This window comes from Rousettus aegyptiacus, unplaced genomic scaffold (genome assembly GCF_014176215.1).
Source record: "Rousettus aegyptiacus isolate mRouAeg1 unplaced genomic scaffold, mRouAeg1.p scaffold_m13_p_5, whole genome shotgun sequence".
NCBI lineage: Eukaryota > Metazoa > Chordata > Mammalia > Chiroptera > Pteropodidae > Rousettus > Rousettus aegyptiacus.
In genome coordinates this window covers 41,381,619-41,408,058 of record NW_023416308.1, presented here as the reverse complement: position 1 = coordinate 41,408,058, position 26,440 = coordinate 41,381,619, and the positions used below count along the sequence as shown (strand labels likewise).

At 52.2% G+C, this 26,440-nt stretch overlaps 2 protein-coding genes across 11 annotated transcripts; both read left to right on the top strand.

Annotated features, from left to right (window-relative positions):
• The first annotated feature begins 2,945 nt into the window (after positions 1-2,945).
• SIDT2 (SID1 transmembrane family member 2) lies at positions 2,946-18,881 on the top strand. 10 transcript variants are annotated; one of them, XR_001595613.2, is made up of 29 exons: positions 2,947-3,669; positions 5,308-5,429; positions 5,718-5,882; positions 5,969-6,014; positions 6,435-6,536; positions 6,642-6,725; positions 7,477-7,576; positions 7,770-7,835; positions 8,734-8,827; positions 9,179-9,231; positions 9,581-9,592; positions 9,981-10,052; positions 10,213-10,284; positions 10,472-10,534; positions 11,346-11,464; positions 11,752-11,825; positions 11,923-11,989; positions 12,591-12,664; positions 12,806-12,929; positions 13,107-13,224; positions 13,734-13,870; positions 14,121-14,229; positions 14,463-14,539; positions 14,712-14,758; positions 15,033-15,138; positions 15,898-16,008; positions 17,245-17,358; positions 17,450-17,594; positions 18,281-18,881. XR_001595613.2 is itself a non-coding variant. In XM_016134899.2 (28 exons), exons 1-28 carry the CDS (start codon positions 3,487-3,489, stop codon positions 17,510-17,512), a joined length of 2,574 nt encoding a protein of 857 aa, XP_015990385.1. In that variant the 5' UTR covers positions 2,947-3,486; the 3' UTR covers positions 17,513-18,881. The 10 variants fall into 10 exon arrangements, 8 of the variants coding, with proteins under 8 accessions (XP_036076768.1, XP_015990385.1, XP_015990387.1 ...); XM_016134899.2 differs by having other exon boundaries at positions 17,450-18,881; XM_016134901.2 differs by lacking the exon at positions 9,581-9,592 and having other exon boundaries at positions 17,450-18,881.
• A 1,935-nt stretch (positions 18,882-20,816) lies between these two features.
• On the top strand, positions 20,817-26,235 carry TAGLN (transgelin). Its single transcript, XM_016134915.2, has 5 exons — positions 20,817-20,967; positions 24,451-24,642; positions 24,745-24,922; positions 25,221-25,323; positions 25,636-26,235. Exons 2-5 carry the CDS (start codon positions 24,463-24,465, stop codon positions 25,778-25,780), a joined length of 606 nt encoding a protein of 201 aa, XP_015990401.1. The 5' UTR covers positions 20,817-20,967; positions 24,451-24,462; the 3' UTR covers positions 25,781-26,235.
• Positions 26,236-26,440: the final 205 nt, after the last annotated feature.

The following is a 26,440-nucleotide window of genomic DNA, read 5'->3' as shown; positions in this document are numbered from 1 at the left end:
ATTACTTGATGGGACTCAGCTAATCCATTTACTGTGATTCTTACTGTATGCTACTCTTGGTGCAGTCTTAAAGACATTATAACAATACCCGTGAGCCAGATGAAATTTCTTTCCTGTCTTCTTGCTCCAAATCTGGAAAATCTCATGGCTTAAAATGGAGTTGGACCCACGTATTCTGGGAAACTTGTCAGCTGCCTGCTGAAAGGTCTCATTTCCTAGGTACTTTATATACTCGGGCTCAGAAGGATGGCCTACAGGGAATAGAAGAAAGTCATCTGAGCCTTGTGACCTAACCTTTTCCCCTTCATTACTAGGCCTCAGGTTGAACTTTTTATATCATATAAGGAAAATTCAGTAGCTTGGACCTCTATAGAGGGCCAAGGGGGCTGCCTTGAGGCTTTGACATCTCCTTTGCAAGAGTCTGGCTTTGAGACCCAGAACTGCCCTTCTTTTATGCTGATTGCTGCAGACAACAAAAAAGCCTTCTCTCCTCTTAGGGCTGCCAGATTTTAAAAAGGGCCTATTCACAGTTGGGTTGTACTGTTCCCTCCTGGGGGGGGTTAGGGGGCGGGTAGCAAAGCTGAATAAAGGTCACTGACCTGAGAACAGCAAGAAAATCTGGGGCTGCTGCCCTTCTAGCCTGTCTGAACACTGATAGTGCTGAGGATTCAAAGGGTAAGCCCTTGAGACTTTGCAAAAGGGAAGGATCCCCTCTGGGTTTATTTGAATAGATTTCTCCCAAGATATTGCATAGCAGGAGAAAGGGAGCAAACCAAAATATTGATAGTTCACAGTTGTTTGGCCCCAAAGCAGTGTTTCTCAAAATTCGTCGTGTATAGCAAACTTCTGGAGTGCTTGCTAAAATGCAGATTCCTGGGTGTCATGCCTAGAACTATGTGTGATTCAATAACTGTAAGAAACGTCTGGGTGTACATTTTAAATAGGCCTAGGGATACATTTTGCCCCAAAGCCTAAGAGATGAACTTGGAATACTTCTCTCCAGCCTCCCCACCCCCTCAGCCTGGGCTTATAGTCAGCAACCAACACCAACCAGTCCATAATAGAGACTCTACAATCCTCAACTTGTTGTTCTCACAGCTCCCAGGAAAGTTTCTGGCACGTGGTAGACCAGTTAGATTACATCAGGCTAAGTGGGAAGCTCAAGATCAGGGTGTATTTCTTAGAGTGCCAGGTTTATTGGCAAGATAAGGAGGGGTTCACGATGGAGAAAGTGAAGTCCAGTTGGAATACGTAAATCCTACACTAGATCTCAAAACTGGGTACCTCTTGTTATCCTGAGGGTCTTCCAATTCAGGTTTGCCTAGATGTGCAGGAAAGAGTACTGGACCAAAGTGCAAGAAACTTAAGTCTAGTGAGCTCTTAATGAACTGACCTTTTCTGGGCTTCGCTCTTCTTATCTGTGAAATGAGGAGGTTGGCCCAGGAATCTGCTAAGTTTCTTTTTGATCGACTGTCTAGGATTTTCCAGGCTGGGCAGCTTGTTTCTGGTCTTCATCCTCAAGTATAAATGAATGCTTGGGCAGGGACTAGGTCTAATTCTCCCACCCACCATTTGTCCAATATAACTAGAACAGTCCCTGTCACATAGTAGATGTCCATTAAATATTTATTGCAGGAATGAATAAATATTTGTAGTTAATCATAAGGTAAAATAGTTCTCACTGGAACAGTGACCAGGTAGTAAGGGAGGGGCAGGGGCTGAGGCTGCTGGAATCATGAGAGAACTCAGACAAACCACTGGCCCAGGTGGCTTCATCAGGGTGTCTGACAACTTCAGAGGTGGCACAGTACATTTATTTTCCTTTAAACGTATTTCATTTGTCTTATAAAAAAAATTCATGTACATTATAGGAAATTTATAAATTTTTAAAAGGTATAAGAAATTAAACACCTACAATACCACTTTTTTTTCTTTTTCAGGGTACTTTTCTGTACTTTCGGAATTAAAGGACAATGATACATGTTATTTTAAAAACCACCTGAATGTGATTCAGATAATCATTGCTAAATTTTTACGCATTTTCAACGCTTTTTTATGCATGTCCATGCATTTGGAAACCATACTGTTTCTATAGGGTGATATTATGAATTCTCTGCTTACATGCCCCTTAAAGTCTTAAGCATCGTTTTTGATGGCTTCATGATAATAGTGCATTTAACCACTCCCTCATTATGGACATTTAAGCTTTTTCCTTTATGCTTTATATTATAAATATCAAAGTGATAAGGATAGCTGCTCACACATTTTATCTGTATTTCCTTGGGATGGAGTCCTAGAGTGAAATTATTGGGTTAAAGAGTATGAATTCTTAAAGCTTTTTGAAACACAGTGCCAAAATATTTTGTAGAAAAGTTTTCACCAATTTGCAATGAAAGTCACTAACTTTCAATGAGCTGTGTAGCCACCTCTGCAGAGAAGAGGAAAAAGCCCCGCAAACTTTAAGCCTTAAAGCTCATCCCTGAAGCTATGCGGCGACTTCAGCGCGAGGTGAGAATGCACAGGGCTTCCTTCGGCAGTTCTGCCTCAGCTACCCCTCAGCCGGCAGGGCGACAGTCCCTGTTTTCTAATTATTCGTTTCTTAAGATCCCAGGAGAAAAAAATGGCCTAGGGGTGGAGAATGTCAATGGTAATGCCAATGGCTGGGCGTGGGGGTAAGGGGATCCCATCCCTAGGTTTGAGCAGAGAAGAATTTAACAAGACTTCAACACCTGGAGATCCTTCACGGAAACATCCGTCTATTCCAAAGTGCGCTTCCAAAGAAGCACAGGACAACAAAAGAGGAGGTAGAGGGATAGGAGTCGAGTTGGAAGGCTGCGGCTCCTTTAAGGCCCAATCCGGAACCTGGCCCTTTAAATCTGTGTCAGAAACTGACGTCAGCCCGCGGGCCAGCCGCCTGGCTGTTTACCGCTTCGCGGCGCCGCACTCTTTCCGAGTTACGAAGGGGCCAGAGCCGCAGCGCCTGCCTGCTCTTAAAGGGCCCGCACCCCGGAAAACTCGCCGGGCCGCGCGGCGTCCCGTGGGTACCAGCTATCACGCCCCTCACCCTCAGACTCTCCTCCCTTTGCGACCACCCCCGCCGCCAGCTTCCTCTCCCTCCCTTCCTCCCCTTTCCCGGCGTCTGCAGGCTCCCAGCAACCAGCCGCCCCCTTGCTCACAGTCCTGGCGGGCGGTCGCAAGGTGTCCGGGCCGTGCTCAGCCGCTAGTGAGCTGGGGCCCCTTCCACTAGCCGTTCCCCACACTTTCTCCTTCCCTTCCCTGCCGCCCGCTCCCCTCCTGGCCCCCTAGGAGCGTCTCTGCGGCTCCAGGGAAGAGACGTTTCCTAATCTCAGGCCAGGGTTAAAGTTCTGGTCCTGGTGAGATGCTGGAAGCTGCGGCCGAAGCCGCAACCTGTCCCGGAGGTGTCCTGTCGCCTGTCGCTGCAGCCGCCACCACTGCCACCGCCGCCACTGCTGCCCTGCCAGGGCCATGTTCGCTCTGGGCTTGCCCGTCTTGGCGCTCCTGGTGGCCTCGGTCGACAGCCATCTGGGGCTTCTGGGGCCCAAGAACGTCTCGCAGAAAGACGCAGAGTTTGAGCGCACCTACGTGGATGAGGTCAATAGCGAGCTGGTGAACATCTACACCTTCAACCATACTGTGACCCGAAACAGGGTGAGGGATCGGGCTGGGCTGGGGGCTGATGGTGAGTGGGGTGAGCAGACGAGGGTAGGCAATTTTATCAGTCCCCAATGAATGAGCTGCCTCACTGGGTTCCGGTTTCCCAGAACTATGCTGGACCTTCTTGACCAGTCTTCCTTCCTTTGCCACCATTGTTTCTCTGAAACTCCCACTGACAAGTTCTGAAGTTGTCTCATTCCCATCTTCTCTTTGACACCCTCCTTTCCACCAGATGTGGTCTGAACAGACCTGACTTGCTCGCAGCAACCAGAATCTGATAGCTATTTGGGGTCCGAGTGAAAGAGAAAGCCAGCTTGCTACTGGGCTTGGCCCAGAAAATCTAGGGAGAATGAGACAGGCTCTAACTGAAAGCCCGGGCAACTTATAGCTGAGGTTCCCCTGGTAGTTGAATGCAGGACTTCCCAGGCTGCTAGAACTGCTGGAAGCTTCCCAGCCCTCTTCTAGTCTTAGAAAGCCAGCTGGCTTTGGAAGTTGAAGGTGGCATAGATGAGGCCAACTCCAAGTTGGGTGGGAGGAGAGAGGGATTTGTCTACTGTGAAGGATCTACCTTATCCTGACTTCGCTTTCGTTTCTTTCCCAGTGGTGAGTTGAACATGGGCATAGCTAGGTCCAGGAAGTCTAGAGCTGAAGTTTGGAGAATTCTTGCAGCTCAGCTGTACGGTCTTCTGTCCAGCTCTCCCATGACTGGATTTACTAAGAAGCAGTGGGATTAAGAATGGGAATCTGATTTTTTTTCAGGATGGGGAGGGATTTGGTTTCTATGACAGGCCAGGATCTCCCTTCAGTACCTGGTTTTTTAAAGCTTGATCTCCTCCTGTTTCTTTCCTTTTTTTTTTTTTTCCCCCATATCTGAGGTCACCCTGAGAGCTGTGGCTTCTACCCCTCTGAAAAATGCTGCCCTAAAGTTTCAGCTGCCCAAAAACAAGATTCACAGTACTTATTGAGTTTTATTTTTTCTTTAAACTCCTGCTGTCCTATATACTTTCCTCCATAGCATGGAGAGTTGAGTGTTTTCATTTTATAGAGGGACAAATTGAGGCTTAGAGATGTGAAGTAACTTCTCCACAGCTAGGGATAGAATTTGGCTTTCTCCACTCTTAAGAGTCCCTGTGTGTTTACCTGCTCCCCGCCCCCACCAGATTAGTCTTTAAATGGAGCTTCTGGTTCACAAAGAAGAATGCTGAAGTGTTTCTTGCTCTCGCATGCGCGCACGCACGTGTGTGTACTCGCACATGTATGCAAATGTGTGCATCCCATTAACATGGATAGGAATGGGGTATCCTGGAGAGGCCTGATATTTCCACTGTTTCCTGTCAGGAATTGAGGCCCTGCAGTTGCTTGGGTTCTGTTGCCCTGCTTCTACCTACCATCCAGGAGCTGGCCTCTTTCATAAGCCTCTCCTCTAAGTTAGCAGTAGTCTCTCCTGGAGAATGGGGACTGCCCTGGCAGAAGATGGGCATGGATAGCTTCCCAGCCTAACCAAGGTGGGGAAAGAACAAAGCTATTGGCATGAGGGAGGGCAGGACTCAGTCTCTGGAGCCATGTGTCCCAGGTGGCAGAGGCGGAGTCACCATGGGCTTGACTGAGGGGCATTTCCATCTCATTCTGCAGACAGAAGGTGTGCGTGTGTCCGTGAATGTCCTGAACAAGCAGAAGGGGGCTCCTTTGCTGTTCGTGGTCCGCCAGAAGGAGGCTGTGGTATCCTTCCAGGTGCCCCTAATCCTGCGAGGGCTGTGAGTAGGACCTTGGGATCAGGGAGGGGGTAGGCCTATGTTAGGCCTTGCCCAGAGCCTCACCCAGGTCCTTACCTAGGGCCTCAGACCACCCAGGAGCCCCTCTGTTTCACCGCCTCATCCCTAGAACCAGGAGGCTGGTCAATGGCATAGGGCCATCTTAGAACTTGTCAGGCAGGGGTAGGGGGGTGGTGGAGACCAGAGTGGAGGAATTGAGGCCTTGCTCCCCTGGAGTGGCATGCTGGTTGGGGCAGTAGTCATGTCCCGACTCTCTGCTTTGGGCCATAGGTATCAGCGCAAGTACCTCTACCAAAAGGTGGAACGAACGCTGTGTCAGCCCCCCACCAAAAATGAGTCTGAGGTCCAGTTCTTCTATGTGGATGTGTCCACCTTGTCACCAGTCAACACCACGTACCAGCTCCGGGTCAGCCGAATGGATGACTTTGTGCTCAGGTCTGCGGGGGAGTGAGGAGACCATGAGACTGACCTCTTTCCCAAGCTCTGGTAGTGACCGTGGGGGACTCTTCTCTGTCCTACAGGACTGGGGAGCAGTTTAGCTTCAATACTACAGCAGCCCAGCCTCAGGTAAGATCCCCCTGTTGACTGCCCTTCAAGAAGAGAAGTGGTGAAACTTGAAGATAGGAATGGGAGTGGTCGGTGGTCTTTGTTGTGACTTTCAAGCTGGCTGGACTCTCCTTAGAAGGATTCTGGGAACAGAGGCTCTGGCCCCAAGATGCTAAGGGGCAGGTAGCCTGGGGAGTGCAGCAACATGGGCGTCTGGCTGCTGCCTTTTCTACTTGCCTCTCCAGCACTATCCTGAGTGCCCAGCTGAGATCAAGAGGAGTAGTATACAAAAAATGGGGCTGCTTATATAGTCAAGGCATTTCTCCCTAGAAAGCCTCCACTGCCCAACCCTGAGAAAATTCACACCATTCCCTTCTAGAGGGGCAGAGAGAGCATCCTCATGAGATGGGGCTCTCCTTGCCACTCTCCCTCTGCTCTCAGTACTTCAAGTATGAGTTCCCGGAGGGAGTGGATTCAGTGATTGTCAAGGTAACCTCCAACAAGGCCTTCCCCTGCTCAGTCATCTCTATCCAGGATGTCCTGGTAAGTGGCCTGCCCTTTTACATTCCACCAGCAGGTAGCAGGGCTTCTAAAGAGAGGGAACAGGGCCCAAGTCCCTGCATCTGCCTCTTTCTTCCTCCTCTGTAGTGCCCTGTCTATGACCTAGACAACAACGTAGCTTTCATCGGCATGTATCAGACTATGACCAAGAAGGCAGCCATCACTGTGCAGGTAGGAAATGCACATGAGCATGTGGGAGATGTGGCCAGTGATTAGCTTTCCAAACCCCTACTTTTCCCCTGCCCCATTCCTCTCCTACCTACAAGACAAGTCTTGGCCCATTAGTCCCTGAGACATTGGGTCCCCTGATATATATGACAGTTGAATCATAATCTCAATCGTCTTTGGGGACAGAAAAGAGCAGCATACCCCTTCTGGCTGTCATATCTACTTCATTTACTGTAATGATAGCAAGGAGAGGAAAGGGGTCCTGGCTAAGACATTGTACCTGTATTTGGTAAAGGCTGAAACCTATGCTGGGGGCAAGGGGGTAGTGCAGTCATGTTTACCTCACAATATTCAGTAGTACGACTGATGGAGGCAACATGGTCCCTCCACTTTTTCCTCCTGGCTGATGCCCAGCCTGTAATAGGGCACCCATGGGTTCCATGATAGTGGGGCATATACACACTTGGTTACCTGGCCATAGTGTAGGTTCAATGTTTGGGCTCTGGAGTCAGATAATTCTGGCTCCACCACTTACTGAGCTAACTTCTGAGCCTGTCCAATAGGGATAATGATAGTACTTACCTCATAAGAATCTTTGGAAAGAGTAAGTAAAATAATATATAAAGAGAGTTTAGCATAATGTCTGGCTTAAAGTGCATGTTCGGAAAAGGATGGTGATGATAACATTGACGATATATATGATGATGATGATAATAATGGTGTCATCATTATCATCATCTTTGTCATCCTACAGCGCAAAGACTTCCCCAGCAACAGCTTCTATGTGGTGGTGGTGGTGAAGACAGAAGACCAGGCCTGTGGGGGTTCCTTACCTTTTTACCCCTTTGTAGAAGGTAATTTTGTGCCCTGGGTTGGCTGGGCATGGGGAGGTCTTGGTCATTTCCTGGAAGGTAGAAAAGGCTGTGTGACCGATTGGCGGATGTGATAGAATATGGATTTTTGGCCCCTGACTCTTTCAGGCCTGGTCTCACCAACTCTAGCTCAGTTCCAGGCCACTTGTGTGTCAGTTTGACATTTTACTTCCAGATGAACCGGTTGATCAAGGGCACCGCCAGAAAACCCTGTCAGTGCTGGTATCTCGAGCAGTCACATGTGAGTGTGGGTGGCTTAGTGGGGATGAACTGGCCTCTGGCTTTTCCTCTCGGACCTGGGATAGGAAGGATGATGAAGACCTACCCAAGCAGGCTGATAGAGTAGGAAGAGGGAATGTTCTTGGTAGGCTTCACAATGGGAGGGCCAGGAGGTGAGTTCCACTATAACTTGGTACAGAGAGTCAATGACTAACAAATGAGGTACTGAGTTCTGGTTTTCTCTGTGCTACTTAAGAGCAGTATTATCTCACTGAGCTTCAGTTTCCCCATCTCTATAACAGGAGTAATAGGATCTGTCCCATTAGTCTCACTAAATTGTGAGACTACACAAAATTAGTAGGAAAATACCAGGTGCCTTAGTCATGCTCAATAAATATTTAGTGAGTGATTGAATGGAGCCCTGTGTAAACTGGAAAGTATAAGATAAGAAGAGATGGTGATGGGAGGGGAAAGAAGCTGCCCCTTCTATACGGATTCTTTATTTAGCAAATATTTATTTATTGAGCACCTTTTGTGTGCCAGGTGCTATGCTGGAGCTGTAGTCTTTAGGGAGCACCTGTCTAGAGGGACAGGAGCCTCTTGCTGTTCAGGGTGCTGAGAGCTGTGATGAGCAAAGAACAGGTCACTTTGGGAATGCAGGACAGAGAAGGCTTCCTAGGGGATAAAATCTCTGAGCTGTGTTTTAGGTTTAAGATGTAATTTTCAAGAAAGAAGTACAGGAGAAAATCCTTGCAGAGGGAGCAACATGAGCACAAACAAAAATTATGTCAGAGTTTGGCATGTTTGGGGACTAGGCAATTGTTCACACTGACTGGATTATTACATTTGAGGGGAGAAGTGGTGACAGATTTAGCTGTGTCATGATTGGTTTGTTCACCTTCCTGCTTCCTTTCCCACAGCTGAGGCCTATGTGGGTGGGATGCTCTTTTGCCTGGGCATATTCCTCTCCTTCTATCTGCTGACCGTCCTTCTGGCCTGTTGGGAGAACTGGAGGTAAAGTGAAACCGTGGGAGTTTCTCCTGATCCAGGGGAGATAGGGCAGAGGGTGGGGGAGATCACCCAGAAGGGCCTGAGCTGGCCCAGGATAATCTTCCATGCCACCAGCAGGGCAGGGGAAGCAGGACCCTGTTGGGATCTGTGGTCCAGGAGCCTCTCCTGGAAACCAACCGCTCCCCTCAACTTTCTTCCCAAGCAGGGAGACCCCACATTGCTTCCTATCTTGGGAGGAACCCTGGGGTCATGGATGAAAGTTATAGGGTGGAGAGGGTAGAAGGCAGGCCAGCCCAGCATAGGAGAGATCCTTGTCCTGCCTTTCTGGTTTGCCTCTGGATTCTGTCCCTGCAGGCAGAGGAAGAAGACCCTTCTGGTGGCTGTGGACCGAGCCTGCCCAGAAAGCGGTACCTCGAGAGGGCCTAGGTGGGAGGGAAGAGTTTGCTTGGTGTTTTGGAGGTGATAGTGATGGGTGGGTCCCTTGGGGGCTGGAGGAAGCTGTCTGGGGGCTTCTGGATATTCAAATCGGTACTAACACTGCAGGTGGACATGGGGCTAGGATGCTGTGCCCATCCTCCCATAACACACCTGTCTGTAAGACTGCTTCTTGATTCATTCTCTGGGTCTAGCTACACTGTCTGCCTTAGACAATGGGGCTCACAGTCTCTGGGATTATTAACCTTTCATTCTCTCTCCCTTTCTTCTGTCCCTCCCTTTCTTTCTATCCTCCCTCCTGTTTGGGACCTTCTCTCTCAGCTTCTCTCTTTGGTAAGCTCCAGGTGCTGTAGGCAGAGTTGCTGGAGTCCAGAGTTGGGGAGAGGGGGAAGCACAGGGGTGTCTGGGTGGGATCTGGACAGGCCAATACTGTCTGTCCTTGCTGCTGGTAATTAGGGTGCATCAATTCCTTGTCCTTTCTCTCTCTTTAGGGAGGACAAAGGGTGGCAAGTGCTTCCATTGGAGACACATGTGGGAGGGAGGTCAGGGCAGGTGATGGTGGTAGGAGTGAGCTGTGTTTGCTAGGATGGTTTGCTTATTTGCTGTTGTAATGGCCTCTCTGTGTCTCTCTTCTCTGTCTGGATTCTTCATTTTCTCTTCTCCCTGGCTTTTGGCCTCTTTTTGCTTCTAGGGCTAAGGGGACTTTGACTTCTCATTGCAGGTGACCCTCGGGCCCTGGCCGACTCCTGCCCTGGCAGCGCCCCTTATGAGAGTTACAACTACGGCTCCTTTGGTATGTGTCAACACCAGAGGTTGTGCTGGCCCACGCACAACCCAGTCTTTGAAGCTGCCACGTTCAAAATGGCAAATTGGCAGCCAGCCTCCTCAGAGCCCCTTGGGGATGAGTCCAGCATCCCCTTCACTGAGGTCTGTCCTCACCACTTATTCTGCAGATAACTGTTCTGGATCCACCGAGGGTCTGGTTGACAGTGCGGGCACTGGGGATCTCTCCTACACTTACCAGGGTGAGTGGGCCAGGCAGGGCCAAGTGGCATGGTGCAGGGCTGGCGCTGGCTGGGTGAAACCTGATGGGCGGTTGCCTCTTCTGCCAGATACCGGGACAGGGAAAGATCTGCTGTCTTCCAACCCTCACCCCCCTCTGCCTTTCCTGCTCGGGCCCACTTCCCTGGTAACTTTCCCTTTCCTTTGAAGGACACGACCAGTTCAAGCGGCGCCTCCCCTTTGGCCAGATGCGGCAGCTGTGCATTGCCATGGGTAGATGTGGGGAGGGGGAGCGCTGCTCTACCAATCAGTTCCTGCCAGGGTGGTTGACTAGAGCCTGTAGGCTCTGGGGCCAGAAGGATGCTTGTGCATGGCTTCCCTATCTAATGCCAATAATTACCAGCTCTTGTGTCTTTTGAAATAAGCAGGCACTGGGCTCTGATGCTGGTAGGCTGGCACCCCATTTAGCCCTGGGCCAGATTTTCTGGTTTGCTGTCATGTTCACCAGCATCCTCACTCCCTGGCTTGCTGGAGCAGGGTTCATGGGCAAGGGCGTCATCCTGGCCCCTGGAGGCTTTGGTCAGGCAAGGTCACAGGAGGAAGCTTCTGAAGGCATAAGAAAGAACGGGCTAAAGCAGCAGGTGCTGTTCCTAGAGGCAGCCTCTCACCTTGCCTGAACTCCAGGGCCCACTAGGTCTTCGTGGGGGCCAAGGCAATGTCTTTGCAGACTCCACATGGCTAGGTACCTTCTAATCAGCCTGACTTTTGCCAAATTCAGTCCTTCTGCTTGAATCTGGGGCCCAAGGTCTGCTCAGTGTCCTGGTCTGGAAGCCTTAGCTCAGTGAGAGAGCCAAGGCTGGAGCAGTCCCTGTTTGGTGGCCTTTGCAGAGCCCACCCTGTTTCACCTCAAGGACTTAGGAGCACTTGGAACCTACCCCCAGAGCCTCGGCCTACCTCCATCCCTGCTCTTAGCCCACAGTTTGCCTCTTCCCACCACCTAGTAGTTGTGACAATTGCCCCAGGTGGGTGGAGACAGACCTGAATCTGTACCCACTGAATAACCCTTCCCTCCTGCCCTCCCCAGACCGCTCTCTTGACCCTGTGGGCACTCGGCCGCGACTGGACTCCTTGAGCTCTGTGGAGGAGGATGATTATGACACATTGACCGACATCGAATCAGACAAGAACGTCATTCGCACCAAGGTCTGACACCTCGTGGGCCGGACCTGGTCAGGGGTTCCCCAAGGAAGGGAGATTCTATATCAGGCTCCAGAAAACCTGTCCCTAGGGTGGGAAAGAGCTCAGCTAGGGCAGGACAGATTCCTGAGAACTAACTTAACTGCCAGCCCTTATGGGCTGATTGGCCAGCAGCAATGAGAAAGCCATGAACCCTGCCCTCTGGAGTCCTGGCTCCTTATGTTTCTCTCACCTGGGTGAAAGGGCCCTCTCCCAGGCTGTGGGAAAGGGGGCTCACTGCAACTTCTCCCCAGCAATACCTCTACGTTGCCGACCTGGCACGCAAGGACAAACGCGTTCTGCGAAAAAAGTACCAGATCTACTTTTGGTGAGTGGACGGGGTGAGTGGAGCTTCCTGTTATTGGCGGGGTGGGGTGGCCATTCCTCAGGTCCTGACCCTTCGCCAATGCCCTCCTACTCCTCAGGAACATTGCCACCATTGCCGTCTTCTATGCGCTTCCCGTGGTGCAGCTGGTGATCACCTACCAGACGGTGAGCGGGTGGCGGCCGGTACTCCTAGGCCCCTGCTGAGCAGCCTCTCAGACCTGTGAGCTCCCCTTCACCACAGTCTGAGACACCACCCCAAGTGTACAGCCTGCCAGCCTGGGGCTCTGGAGCAAGCACAAGTCTTAGGTCGCAGGGCCTGGGTTCAAATCCCAACTCTGCCTTACCAGCTGGGTAACCTTGAGCAAGTCACTTCACTTCCCTGAGCATCAGTTTATTAATCTTCAAAATGGGGGCAGCACAACACCAATGATGGCACCTTTGCCAGGTTGTTGCAGGGATTCATGTGATGAAAAGTCCCGGGGCCTTAAAAGTCTCAGTTTCCCTTCTCTTTTCTCTGTATCGGGGCAAGAACCTCTGTACTGGGTCACGCTCCAGGGTTTTCAGCCATACCCAGTGAGGGGTGACAGTGACTGTGCTGAAAGGAAGACTTGCCTGGTAACCGTGTGCGCTGTGGTGGCACTTCCTGTCCATGGCAGATGAGACAGGGTGGTGTGGTGTGGGCTGGGGCCTGCCTCCCTCTTACCCGGGCAGTAGGCTGAGTTTGGTGCTTTGGCGGCCCCCCTTCTGCCCCTCTTCCCTGCTGCAGGTGGTGAATGTTACAGGAAATCAGGACATCTGCTACTACAACTTCCTCTGTGCCCACCCGCTAGGCAACCTCAGGTGAGGATAGTCTTGGGAGGTCCCTTCCCCAGGTGACAGGTGAACCCAGGAAGGAGGCAGAGGCTCTGCAAATGCCCTCCTCAGGTTGGGTAGAGGTCAGGGTATGAGGCCGAGGCTGTGCACCCTGTGTCGCCCTTCTAGCGCCTTCAACAACATCCTCAGCAACCTGGGGTACATCCTGCTGGGGCTGCTCTTCCTGCTCATCATCTTGCAGCGGGAGATCAACCACAACCGGGCCCTGCTACGCAACGACCTCTATGCTCTGGTGAGGAGTGCCTGCCCTCCCACTGAGGCCTCTGCTGCAGGCGTGGGCCCAGCCCTGCCCACATACCCACTCTACCTACATCCCACTCCTCTTTCATGATCTCCTTGTTTGGTTCCCTTCCGTCTTCCCTTGCCACCTCACTTCCCCTTTCTCTTTCTTTCTCTTTCTCCCCAACAGGAATGTGGGATCCCCAAACACTTCGGCCTGTTCTATGCCATGGGCACAGCCCTGATGATGGAGGGCCTGCTAAGCGCTTGCTATCACGTCTGCCCCAACTATACCAATTTTCAGTTTGGTGAGCGGGGCCTTCCTGTTCCCTGGCTGAACCTACAGCAGGGACCTGCCCACGTCCTTCACCATCCCAGAGTCACCTGCAGATGCCCCTGAGGCTCAGCCTCACAGAGACTCCAGGGCTGCAGTGCCTGTGCACGCACACATCCTAGCTTATAGAGAATAGGCATCTGGGTGCTATTTCATTCTGTCAAGCCTTTCCTCTGGAAAGGCAAGCGCAAGCACTGAGAAAAAACAAAAGATTAATTGAGATATGGTCCCTGATCTCAGGTGCTCAGACTAAGTTGTCTCATCCAGAGAAGTGAGACCGTGGGTGACAGCCAGTGGGTGGCAGTGTGATGTGACAGAGACACTTAAGGGACTGGGGGGTCAGGTGCCAGCCCACCCCAGCTTGCTCTGGGGTTGTGAGTCAGTGTGGAGGCTCTCTCTTCCACTCTGATTGTCAGGGCCGGGAGTCTTCATGCTGAAACTCAGTGAATGTTGCTGTAGCTCAGCCCTTGTCCCCGACCCTAGACACATCGTTCATGTACATGATTGCTGGGCTCTGCATGCTGAAGCTCTACCAGAAGCGGCACCCAGACATCAATGCCAGTGCCTACAGTGCCTACGCCTGCTTGGCCATCGTCATCTTCTTTTCTGTGCTGGGCGTGGTGAGGCCCCCACCTGTTCTGCTCGCCCCATAGGAAAGGTGTACGCGCATTCACACACATGTGCGTGTGTACACACCCCCTCTCTAACCTCCTGCAGGAGAGATGCCTGCTCCTTCCCTAAAGTGCCTTCCCTGGCCCCTCAGAACCCGGCTTGGCTGAGCAGCCGCCTGCCTCCTGAAGAGGAAGGGTGGGCTGGGGGAGCAGCTTTCTTCAGCATCTCCTCAGCCCTGCCCTCGGTGGCCCCTGGCAGGTCTTTGGCAAAGGGAACACGGCGTTCTGGATCATCTTCTCGGTCATTCACATTATTGCCACCCTGCTCCTCAGCATACAGCTCTATTACATGGGCCGCTGGAAGCTGGGTGAGGGCATATCCAGGGCAGGGCACGGGGAGGGGACCTGCTGGGCCCCATGGAGTGAGGGGTTGGTGGCCTTGGGAGCCTGGATCACAAGCAACTTTTGGGTTCACTGGGGCCCTGGAGGAGTCGCTGGTGAGGAATCAGATGAGACTTTGGCCTCTCTGTGGCCTCCAAAGGCCCCGGCTCCTCAGCTGGCACAGGCTGGGGGCCGGGGAAGAAGGACCTTTTCCTTGCAGACTCGGGGATCGGCCGTCGCATTCTCCATGTGCTCTACACAGACTGCATCCGGCAGTGCAGCGGGCCCCTCTACGTGGTACCTAACTGGCTCCCCAGCCCCTAACCTCGATCTGCTCTCTTCCCTCTGGTGGGGCAGGGGTGAAGCTGAGGGCCCAGGGTAGGGGGGACCAACTGACTCGGGCCTTCTCCCGCTTCTCTCCCTGTCTCCCTTCCCCTCTCTCAGTCCCTGTGTCTCTGCTTCCTTCCAGGACCGCATGGTGCTGCTGGTCATGGGCAACATAATCAACTGGTCACTGTGAGTCTGGCCACCGTCTGTGGTCGCCTGGTTGGGTGGATTCCTGGGGACTTGGCCAACAACTGGCGGCCTTGGGGGCCACAGACAAATTCTAAACTTTAGGCAGGAGAGGTAGGGACTGGCAAGAGAGGAGTTGGCACCTGGCGTTCTAGAATCTTTTGTGGGCCTCTGAACCCAGACCTACATCATAATAAAAATGGGGTAGGGACAAGGGCAAGCCCTTTTCTTGCCGTTGCCCTCCCCTGCTTCACTAGCCCTCCCTCCCTCTTGCCAGGGCTGCCTATGGGCTAATTATGCGCCCCAATGATTTTGCCTCCTACTTGTTGGCCATCGGCATCTGCAATCTCCTTCTTTACTTTGCCTTCTACATCATTATGAAGGTGAGTGACGATGGCCAAGCCTATTCTGACTGCCGTTCTGTGTTTGGGGAGGGAGATGGGCACAGCCTACCCCGGGGCAGCACTGCAAGGGAGGGAGAATTTTTCTGTCCATCCATCTATGCCAGTGAGGTGTGAGGAGGGGAGAAACTAACGTCTCTTGCATGTACCCCCTGGGAACCAACTATGTCCTAAGAGCCACTTCCTGAGCACCTTCTATGTGAGGAGGGGAGAAACTAACGTCTCTTGCATGTACCCCCTGGGAACCAACTATGTCCTAAGAGCCACTTCCTGAGCACCTTCTATGTTCTAAGAATGGCCCATGAAACTGGTAGCACTTAAGGCTATAGCCAGTAAGAACCCTGTTCAGTATAGAAGGGCTTGAGGAGGTGGGACTCACTGAATCTGTGGCCAACTCAGAGTTCCGAGGGCCAGGCACTTCCTAGGGGACCCTCATGCTATCCAGTGTGAGAGGGGCACCACACATAGGGAGAGCCCCCTGGCCAATACACCCTACCAACAGCACAGGGTTCTGGGCAGATGGAGCCCAGCCAGGTTAGACATCAGCAATGAGGACCTCAGGCTGCTAGTACAGGGACAAGCTGAGCTGTGTAACTATACAAGGTGATGGTATGAATCCAAAAAGCCTTCCTGAAAGCATGGGAAGGCACCAGGAAAGCAGCATCTCGGGCAAGCCGGGAAATCTGGCGGGATGAGGCCTGCCCCTCAGGCTGCTATTTCCTTCTTCACTCCCATTCCCAGCTCCGAAGCGGGGAAAAGATCAAGCTCATCCCCCTGCTCTGCATCATCTGTACCTCAGTGGTCTGGGGCTTTGCACTCTTCTTCTTCTTCCAGGGACTCAGTACGTGGCAGGTGAGCAGTCATCCTGCCGAGGAGGTGGGGGAGTCACTCACAGGCTCATTTTGAGCCAACACATGGCCAATTCTCTTTTCAAATAGTTCGTGAGCCCTTCCCATGGCCAGTACTTTCACAGTGACTTTCTTGTTTAATCCTCCTACCATGACAGCATGAAGGGGCCCCATTGTACTTATGAGGCAGCTGAGGCTCAGGGAGGCTAAGGGACCTGCCCAAGGTCACATACCTAGTGACCGGCACAACTAGAGGTTGAAGACAGCCAGCTCTGTCCTCTTAGGACAACTGCCATGAATTGGATTTAGTCCTGCGATCCGAACTAAGTCTGCCATGGGCTCTGCCTTTGACGTACTTATCATCTAGTTTAAGAGAAGGACTGTTAATTCTTGGGTTTCTGTTGACAATATGTTACATGAGATGAAGGATATAGGCAAGATGGACAGGCAAAAGTACAAGAAGGCAGAGTTTGTAGACTTCTATGAGTTAAGAGGTCCAGGAAAACTTCCTGGAAGAGGCAGGCCTTGCTCTTAGCCTTAAAGATCCTGGGTCATGGGGAAGGGCCCTGTGGCCCAGAGATGCTATGACCTGTGTAACGATACAGAGGCAGAACTAGATGGAGCAGATTTGGGGCTTAGTAAACGTATGAATTTCGGAGTCAGATGAAGACTGTGAGCTCCCTGAGGGCAGGGCAGGTTGTTCTTGGTCATCTCTGTGCTCTTAAGATGTGGCACAGACAGCCCCCAGACAGAGTGAGGTCCAGCCAGTGTTCGTTGGATAAAGATGATAGGTATAGCACAGAGGACCTTGACTGCCACAAGTTGTGGCTATTGCCCATCTTGGGCAGAGGTATGTAACCTGACAATTGTGCTATTGAAGAAAATGAGCCTGAAGGAGCCCTGGAGACCCAATTAGAGCAGAGGGCAGAGTCCAAGGTGTGGACTGAGTTAGACTCTAGAAGGCTTTGTGGCCTTCTAGTGTCTCAAGATCATCACAACCCTCTGCTCTTAGTTCAAGGGAAGAAGAATCTGAGGGGTGGAAGATCAGAGTGAAAGAAAGAAGAGGGCAGAAGCAGGGAGAAATTTGTAATAAAAGCCAGTTCTTTGATGTGGGAGACTAGGGCAGCGGGCAAGCAGAAAGGAAGTGCTCTCCCTCCTGGGCTGGGAACAGGGAGAGCCCTGGACAAAAAGCGGGGTGCCAGAGCGGTGTCAGCAGGCCGTTCTCCCTGTTACTGCCCAGAAAACCCCCGCCGAGTCACGGGAGCACAACCGGGACTGCATCCTTCTTGACTTCTTTGATGACCATGACATCTGGCACTTCCTGTCCTCTATCGCCATGTTTGGGTCATTCCTGGTACGTGAGATTCTTCTGGCTGAGTGGAGAGGGTGCAGTAGAGGTGCAGGCTGTTCCCTTGCCTGTGCTTGACTCAGCATCCGCCCTCCAGGTGTTGCTGACCCTGGATGACGACCTGGACACCGTACAGCGGGACAAGATCTATGTCTTCTAGTGGGAGCTGAGCCCCCTTGCTTCATTCATGGGGCCCTGAGCTCCCATGCTTCACTGCCTGGAGCCTCTTTAGTGCCTGGGGTGTGAGTCCCAGCCCTGCTGCCCAGTGTTGGGTAGCGGCGGGACACGAGGCCTAGGCCAGGCCTGGCCTGGGACAGTCACAGGGATGGCCTTGAGCCTTGCAGCTGCCCTCTGCGGGGGAGGAGGCCTGTTCCCCTACAACCCCAGATACTGGCTAAATTGCTGCTATCTTCTCAGTGTTGGAGCCTTCTGTGGTCCTTGTCCTTGGCTCTCTGTTTGTCCCTCTGCAAGAGGAAGGAGGGAAGTGTTGCCCCGCCCATCTCATGCCTCACATTCTGCCTGCCAATCCCCCAACCCGCCACCCCCTACCCTTGCTCCCTCACCCCTCCCTCAGCCCATTCCTGGGGCCCAAAGCCATTTCTTCCTCAGTCCGGGGCCTGATTCTCTGTCCTGCACCAGGGCCCCACTTCTCTTTGGGGTTATATTTGGCTGCCATCACTGCCCACTCTGGTCAGCCAGGATAGATAGGGATGGAGGATTTTGGGGGCTGGCCAGCTGGTTCCAGGCTTTTGGTGCTAAGACCTGTGAAGGTCTGTGGCTGGTTCTTTGGCAGTGAGGGTCAGCCCATATGCGAGAACCAACTTTGATCTGAGGGGTCACCTTCCTATTACATCAGCCCCCATACTGCTGCTGGCACCAGGATTGGAAAGAAAAAGCAACTGACCCCCTTTCTTCCTTTTTTTTCCAGGCCCTTAATCCTGCCAAGCTCCTGCTAGGGGCCTTTCAGTGCCATTGACATTGCCCAAGAATGTCCAGGGGCGAAGGAGGGAGGATTCAAAGAGCCCAGCCCATCCTGCCTCCTCCACAGCCACAGGAGCCCCAGTGCCTATCTTAGAAAGGGGTTCAAGAAAGGGACATGACATTTCCCTCTATGTCCCTGGTCTCAGCCTCACTCTAGGACCCAGAGCTGGCTCCTAAATTTCCGTCCTTCTTCTGTCAAGTTCTAGGTTGGTCACACACCTGTATATATGTGAAACCTTGGAGTTTACACTGAGTGGCCCCAGCTCTGGGACCCATGGCTGCTCTGGTACTAGGGTTCCCGTCACCCTGCCTGGTCCATTCCAGATGCCAAGGTTGGGGAGGTCAGGTCAAGCCTTTGCTTCACAGATGGGAATGTGTTTTATTCTCCCCAACTTGTTTTTATAGCTCTCCTTTGGGCTGGGGAGAGGAGGTGGGTCTGGATCTTTTTTCAGAACTCTGTTTAATGTCTGTTTCCATGCTACAGTTGCATTTCTGTTTTCAATGAACAAGTCAGCATTCAATTAAAGAAACAACCAGATGTAATCTCAGGCCCCTGTTTGTTCCCCCTTTCTGATTATAGATGTTGAGAATGTGGGGTGGGTTGGGGGCCTTCCATTTCCCATTACTTCTGGTCTACCTTTCTCTTTTCCAAACCACAGGCCCATTGGGAACAACAGTTCCTTGATTCCCCCATATTTTTCCTCTCCTTTGAGCAATGGCATCAATTCAGTAAATATTTATCTGGGGCCTGCTCCATGCCAGGCACTGCGTTGGAGAGGGTAGTGTACTAAAAAAGCCATAGCCACGCCACCTCACTTGAGATCTCCCTACCCCTTTCTGGCAAATGGCAGTGGCCTCTGCCCACCCAGTCCCCACCTACCCATCAGGCAGCTTCACTTCTGGCCTGAGCCTTTCCCAGCTTGGCAGGCTGCCAGTGCGGTGCTCCCTGCTGTGGCTTTAATGGACAGGAGCATGCCGGTCAAGGCTGGGGTCCTGCCCTAGGATGAGGGATGTCTCAGTGGGTAGTGCTCAGGGAACACAAGATGGTGATGGCTAGTGGGTGAGTGGGTGTGTGGATAACAGACTCCAAGAAGGGGGAGTTTTGAAATTATCTTGGAAGGTTGATATCGATTTCAACAGGCTAAGGAGGATAAGATTTGGGGAGCAAGGAAGCTGGTGAATTCAGAACCCAACCAGAGGTCTTGGCCTGCTTTCCTCGCAGCAACCACTAGAGGGCATAATAGCTCTACGTACCACCACTAGCCTGTGTGGAGTCACTTTGGGGCTTGGGGGTGGGGAACCGAGCTCCTTTCCTCCAGCAGGAAGCCTGCCAAGGGGTGAGCTCTGGAGTTAGGAGGCTGACTGTGCAGGAGCCAGCCCTCTCCCGGTGATGCTGGGTGTGTCTGTTGAGTGTGTGGTGGAGAGTATTAGCTCCTGCCAGGCTGCCCTAGGATGGGGGTGTGGGTTGACTCAGTGGGCAGCCCAGAGACCCCACTTGAAGTCTCTCACCTTCTTTACCTCCTTCAATCCCTTCCTGAGACCCCTGAAGCCAGGTACAAGCAAGATATAAGTGGGTCTCCTTCCTGGGGTCACAGAGTCCAGTCTGTTTTCAGGACAGGTAGGGACCATTCCTAAATGGGCAGAGGAAGGAATGAGAGCAGCATCTGAGCCTCCTATCCTGGTGTTGGAGTCTCAGGCCCTGCCAGGCCTTAGAGAACCTCTGGATGAGGGCCAGGGTCAACTGAGCTGCTGCAGAACCCTCAAATCCTCCCCCCCAACTAAAGCCTATAACTCAAGACCCACCCCAACTGAAAGCTCTTCTCAACCTGAGCAGAGTGGCACAGCTGAAAGGGTGGGTTGGACAGCCCCTCCAGCTCTCACGCGGGGCTCTACAGGGAGGCCCAGGTTCTGCCACTTATGACTCATCATGTAGCCTTGTGTAAGATGTTCTCTGAGCCTCAGTTTCCTCATCTGTAAAAGTGGGGTAGTGATTATGTTCTAACGATGTTCCTGTATTAAATGAGAACATTTGCAAAGTGCCTGGCATGTAGTCAGTTCTCAGTAAAAGTTACTTCCTATCTCTGACTAAAGCTAAAAGCCCAAGAGGAAAGGGTGGCTGGTTTGTCCCCTACAGACCTCTGGGATGGACTCCCCTACCTCCGCCCCCACCCCCTTTCCTCTCTCTCTGGCCAGACCTTCTTAAATTTCCCCCTCCCCTCAAACTCGAGGGCAGGGAACAGTGAAGAAGGAGCAGCCTTAAGTCCAGATAGCAGGGAAAGCCTTCTGGTCCTGTCCATAAAAGGCTTTTCCCTCTGGTTCCCTGCAGGCAGCACAGCCCCGCCCTGCCCGCTCCATCTCCAAAGCATGCAGAGAATGTCTCCAGCAGCCCCAGCAGACTGCTCCAACTTGGTGTCTTTCCCCAAATATGGAGCCTGCGTGGAGTCACTGGGGGGTCTGGGGGTGGGGAACAAAGCCCATTTCCTCTAGCAGGGAGGGGTTCATGGGGTGAGCCAGCGGGGGAGGCTGACATCACCAGAGCAGCAGTCTTTAAACCCCTCACCCAGCCAGCGCCCCATCCTGTCTGTCCAAGTCCAGACAGAGCTGACTCCTTCCTTCAAGCCTTGAAGAGCCTGTGTAAGTGCATTTGTCCCCGGGTTGGAGGGAAGCTGGGCTCAGAAGTGGGTGTATTGCAGGCAAGGCTCGGGGGAGGGGTGTGGTCCCTAGCTCCCTGGCTGGGGGAGCCCACTCTCTCAACCAGCAAACATTCCTAATCTTCAGATGGAGAGGTGGTCCTAGCAGACAGGGTGGGATGGGATTGCTAGAATCCTGAATTGCTTAGACTGGGCAGCCTTGGGCTCTCTGAAATGCCCAGGAAGATTTGGCTGGTGAAGAAGGATTGATGGTGGTAACCTGGAAACCAGTGTGAGGGGGAGACTTCCCTTTTTTAGCCATAGTCATACCATAGGGTATGTGATAGGCTCGAGGTGTTGTCAGGTTAGATGCAAGGCTCTCTTGTCCATTGTCCATCTAGGAAGATGGATGTCCAAGGAGGCGAGGACGTATGTGAGTGCACTAATGCTGGAGAGTAGTGTCCCACTGGTGGGTCCTCAGGGTCTGAGCTGCATGGGGAGAACCCCTGGGTAGCCCCTGAGGCAGTGGGAAGGACCACGGAATTCTTGTGCTCTGGAACAGACCGGGGTGGCAAGGTGCAGGGACAGGTGAGAGAGATGATTTTCTGGGTATACAGCTCCTTCTGTACAGGGAGAGTGGGAGGTCACCCCACTACAGACAAAAGAGTGGAGCGTGGGCACTGCCAGGACCTTGGGAGCGATGGCTTGGGTGGCTCTGTCATGGCTGAGCAGGCCTGGGACTCTGGGCCCTTTGGAAGAGTCTGCCTAGTTCCCTTAGTAATTGCCATTCAAAGGGTGGTGGTAAGTAGGATCACTCTTCTTTGTTCTTGGAATTTAGATGAACCACCCATCCTGCCATCTCAGAGATCCATAGGTGCTCACTCCTATTTTCTGAGTTTTATTTTTGAGAGAGAGGGGGCATGGCAGTCTTGGAGAAGCCTCTGGTTCTGCTAGGTTTTCTAAGTTCCCGCTGGTAAGGGGTCCCCCCTGACCTTTTGCAGATGGACTTTGTTTTTTCTCTCAGGGGAGGGGAGGCCGATGGGAACAAAAGGGCAGGAGGGGCAAAGCAGACCCTTATCCATTCTGTCCCAGGAACCTTTGTCTAGAAAGTTTCCTGGGCGGGCTTCTATGCAGCCGTCTCCCTCCCCCTCCTCTTCTCTCCCTAGCAGCTCCAAGGTGGGACCAGATTGGTCTTCACTGAAGGACTTTGAGGGATTTCTTGGAACTCTCCAGTGTCAGACTTTTCACTCGGAGGGAGCAGGGAGGGAGTGGAGGTGTGTGCATTTCACCCCCGCCCTGCTTGTTCCTATCAAAATCCAAATATTTTCTCTAAATCTAGGTGTTGCAACCTTATGTCCTTGTCACCGTGAATCTTGACACCTTGACTGTTCTGAGTCTTCCGAGACTGCAAGCTGGGGGTGGGGAGAATACTCTGCTTCCATCCTGTTCTTCCAGCTTGTGGTGTGGAAGGTGGTTGGGTGGGGAATGCAAGGGGGCAGGACATGGAACATAGTGCTTGACTGGGCCACAGGGATGCATGCAGCCTGACTAGTGGAGAGGGGTGGAGGTGCACAGGTAAGCTGAGATGGGAGGGGGAGCAGCATAGGGTACGGGCTAAAATCACTTGTTCCAGCTGACTGGTGGTTTTCGACCATAGTGCTTTGGGTTATTGTGAAGCCGGGGTGAGATATGAAGCGAAGCGGGGGAATGGAAGGAACTTACTATTTATAGACAAACAGAGCAGAGCCCTCTGCCTTTGGGTTCTCTGGCATCACTGGCTGGGAGAGGGGTGGTGGTACTCAGAGAACCTCATCCTCAGGGGTGGCCCAGCCCTCACTTTATAAATGAGGAATTAGACCCAGGGAGAAGCGCATTGCCCAGTGCCTAGAATTTAGATGAATCTGTCTCTTGTTCTTTCTCTCAGACTTTGCTGTCCTCTCATGGAATGATTTTTAAAAGGCATGGAGGCTGCCGTGGGAAGAACACTTACTATTTTTTTCCCCTTGGTCAGGGGCTGGCTCTCCCAGGTCACTTCCAGGAGACTAGCTCTGGGAGGCACAGGACTGGCATTTGGAGGAGTTCTGCTGAGGGACAGGTAGTATGTTAGGTAGTCACAGACATTGTCTCATCAAACGTTCAAAGGCCTCTGAGGTAGATATTATTTTCACTGAACAGATGGGGAACTTGAGCTCAGAAAAGTTTTCAGCCGTGGGGAAAGAAAGGTTAGGGAAATGGAGTTTGGCTGACCTGGGACCATGTGAAGTGGCGATGTTCACTCTGCTTCCCACGGTAATGACAAGAGAGGGAGTCAGGGGAATGCACTATTTCCAACCTTAGACCATTCTTTCCTTCCCATCCTGTGACCTCTCTGAGGCCAGGGATGGGCTTGGCCTCATTTGGTATTCTTCAGATGAACTCTGAGCACCACCCCAGGTTGATACCTGTGGCCAGGCTGGGCTCCTCTTAGCCATCCACGCCCATGTCTGCCTGGCATCCACCTACCTGGCCCTCCCCCTGTAGCCTTAGCCTCCATCAGTAAGGCTCCCTTGAGCAGGGGTGGTTTCAGGCCCTCAGGGCAGCACTTGTTGCTGGTCTGGACAGGCAGGTCCTTGGCTTTGGGTTTTTCCTGGAGGAGTCGGCTTCTTGGTTACTCAGGATAAGCTATTACAGTGGTGAGAAATGGCATGAGGGAAAGTCCATGGGTAGAGCGGTTTGTGTTTCTCTCTGTCTCTCCTCTCTGGTTCCCCTGAGGAAATGCAGCTTCTTGGCTAAGAGCTCTTGGGCTTTGCTGTCTTCCTAGACCTAGCCAGGGGTAGATAAGTTTGAGCCTTTTCAGCTCTAGGCCAGAGGCTGAGCTGACCTGGCAAAGAGCTAGCATTTTGGAGTTCCAGCTTCTGGGCTAGAGGAGACATGAGTTGGAGATAATCCCATAACTTGAGACAGAGCCAGTAAATTCCCTCACACCTAGCTGGAAAAAGACACCTTCTGGCTTTATTTTGGGGGACAATGTGGCTTCCTCCAGAAGGCCTCTCCAATGTATCTGTGGCCAATCTTGGCAAAGAAAGAATGCTCAAACTAGGGCCCATAGGGTAAACACAGCCTGCTGTTTGTATAAAGTTTTACTGGAACAAAGCCATGCTCATTTGTTTATGTATTGTTTAAGGCTGCTTTTATGAAAACAATGGTAGAGATCATATGGCCTGCAAAGCCTAAAATACTTACTGTCTGGTCATTTACAAAAAAAAAGCTCGCTGACCCCTGGCTCCAGAATGGCCAAGATCTGGTCTCCTGTTTCTCTGGTCTCCAAGTTTGGCGAGGCTCCTGGCCTAGATGGGCAATGCCATGAAAACAATATCAGGAAGAAAGAGGAGAAAGATAAACATCTAGGAGGGTTGGGCACCCACAGAGCTAGACCAGCCTGGCACAAGTGAAAGCGGGGCTGCTCTCTCATCCCGATCTTCCCCTTTGCTGGCTGGTGCTGCTTTAGCTCTCCCTAAACATGGCCAACAAGGGACCTTCCTATGGCATGAGCCGCGAAGTGCAATCCAAAATTGAGAAGAAGTATGACGAGGAGCTGGAGGAACGGCTGGTGGAGTGGATCGTGGTGCAGTGTGGCCCTGATGTGGGTCGCCCAGACCGCGGGCGCCTGGGCTTCCAGGTCTGGCTGAAGAACGGCGTGGTGAGTGACAGCCTGGGAAGGGGAGTGGGGCTGTGCCACCCTGCTGGGGTCATGGGGCAGGCACCCTGAGTCAAGTGTCAAGCTGTGTTCTATGTTTGGCAGATTCTGAGCAAACTGGTGAACAGCCTGTATCCTGATGGCTCCAAGCCAGTGAAGGTGCCTGAGAATCCCCCCTCCATGGTCTTCAAGCAGATGGAGCAAGTGGCTCAGTTCCTGAAGGCAGCTGAAGACTATGGAGTCACCAAGACTGACATGTTCCAGACTGTTGACCTCTTTGAAGGTACAGACAGAAAAGGGGTAGAGGAGGCAGGTGAAGGACAGGTTACTGAGGCAGGGACAAGGGATGCCCAAAGCATGCCATGATGATGGGTCAGCAGAGCAGGGATGGGATATGCCAAGGGGAGACTGCACCACACTTACAAGGGCATACCATGTGAACTTCTGAAGCCTCTTTGGATTCTGGGACAACCTTTGCCCCTGGGTTGGCCATTTGTCTGAGAGGTGAGCGGCAGGCCTTGCCTTGGGAGTCTTCTTTACGGTCCTTAAATTCATCTGCCCTCCTCTCTTTCTTCTCACAGGCAAAGACATGGCGGCGGTACAGAGGACCCTAATGGCTCTGGGCAGCTTGGCAGTGACCAAGAATGATGGTCACTACCGTGGAGATCCCAACTGGTTTATGAAGTATGTGGCCACTGTCTGCATGAGAAAGGTGGTGGACTGGGCTAACCTATTAGTGTGAGTGACCTGGGGAAGCAGATAGCTAGGAAGGGACCAAGTGAAGGTCTAGGATAGGGGTGAATAGGTCCCTGATGCTTCTTAACTTCTCCCTCTTGTGCTCAACCAATCTCCCTGGCCTGTGGGAATAAGCTAGATTAATGAACAAGAGGAGTGAAACAGGGTGGCAATGGGATTGGGCTAGGAAGTAACAACAAACAAAACAGGTGGAAAGTATGACGTCCTGGCAAGTCTTTATGCTGGTTCCTCCTCTTCTAGGAAAGCCCAGGAGCATAAGAGGGAATTCACCGAGAGCCAACTGCAGGAGGGAAAGCATGTCATTGGTCTACAGATGGGCAGCAACAGAGGGGCTTCCCAGGCTGGCATGACGGGCTACGGACGACCTCGGCAGATCATCAGTTAGAGGACGAGGGCCAGCCCCCAGCCCTTTCCTGCCCCACCCAGCTCATTGGCCGCAGCCATCCATCCCACCTAGCCCACCTCACCCACACCCATGTAATTCTTTCAACCCCGGCCAAGCTTCGAGTCTTCGAGGCTCTGTCAATGAGCTAAGGTGACTTGCGTTTGGGCAACAATCCCCAATCCCCTCAGCCTCAGCTGAACTTCTTACCCCAAAGCACTGCTCCCTGGGCCCTCCTTCAACCTCCTACCACCTCTCCTGTCTCCTGCCATCCTGGGCTGAGCAGGGGGGTGTGGGCTGGGGGTGGCCTCGGTGTGGGGCAAGTACACTGCGCTCCTTGGCAGCAGATGCCCGTTGAAGGAGACCCAGCCCAACCTCCCCCCATTTTTTGCTGGAATATTTTGGGGGTTGAAATTCAAGAAGGAAAAAAAAAATATATATATATATATATATATCAATCTTTTCTCAGGCCTGGTTGGTAGAGTTTGATTTGCCCTAGTCACTTCTGTGTGGTTTTGGGAAATACAAGCAGGGAACAGGGCCACCTGTGTTGCCCTGGTCGCCATCCCCTGAAGGACTCTTCACATTCCAGGATTCCAAGGGGTCAGATTCTTTCAGACAACCAGGCAGTGGAAGAAAGTGAATCTCTGGGGGACTGAAGAG

What these genes read in the sequence shown, in the direction of transcription:
- SIDT2 (XM_016134898.2), top strand. Translation starts at nt 3,487, where the DNA reads ATGTTCGCTCTGGGCTTGCCCGTCTTGGCGCTCCTGGTGGCCTCGGTC. An exon ending in TGGTGATCACCTACCAGACG is followed by an intron (nt 11,990 to 12,590) that starts GTGAGCGGGTGG and finishes TCCCTGCTGCAG; the next exon opens with GTGGTGAATGTTACAGGAAA. An exon ending in AACATAATCAACTGGTCACT is followed by an intron (nt 14,759 to 15,032) that starts GTGAGTCTGGCC and finishes CCCTCTTGCCAG; the next exon opens with GGCTGCCTATGGGCTAATTA.
- TAGLN (XM_016134915.2), top strand. Translation starts at nt 24,463, where the DNA reads ATGGCCAACAAGGGACCTTCCTATGGCATGAGCCGCGAAGTGCAATCC. An exon ending in GACTGTTGACCTCTTTGAAG is followed by an intron (nt 24,923 to 25,220) that starts GTACAGACAGAA and finishes TTCTTCTCACAG; the next exon opens with GCAAAGACATGGCGGCGGTA. An exon ending in GATCCCAACTGGTTTATGAA is followed by an intron (nt 25,324 to 25,635) that starts GTATGTGGCCAC and finishes CTCCTCTTCTAG; the next exon opens with GAAAGCCCAGGAGCATAAGA.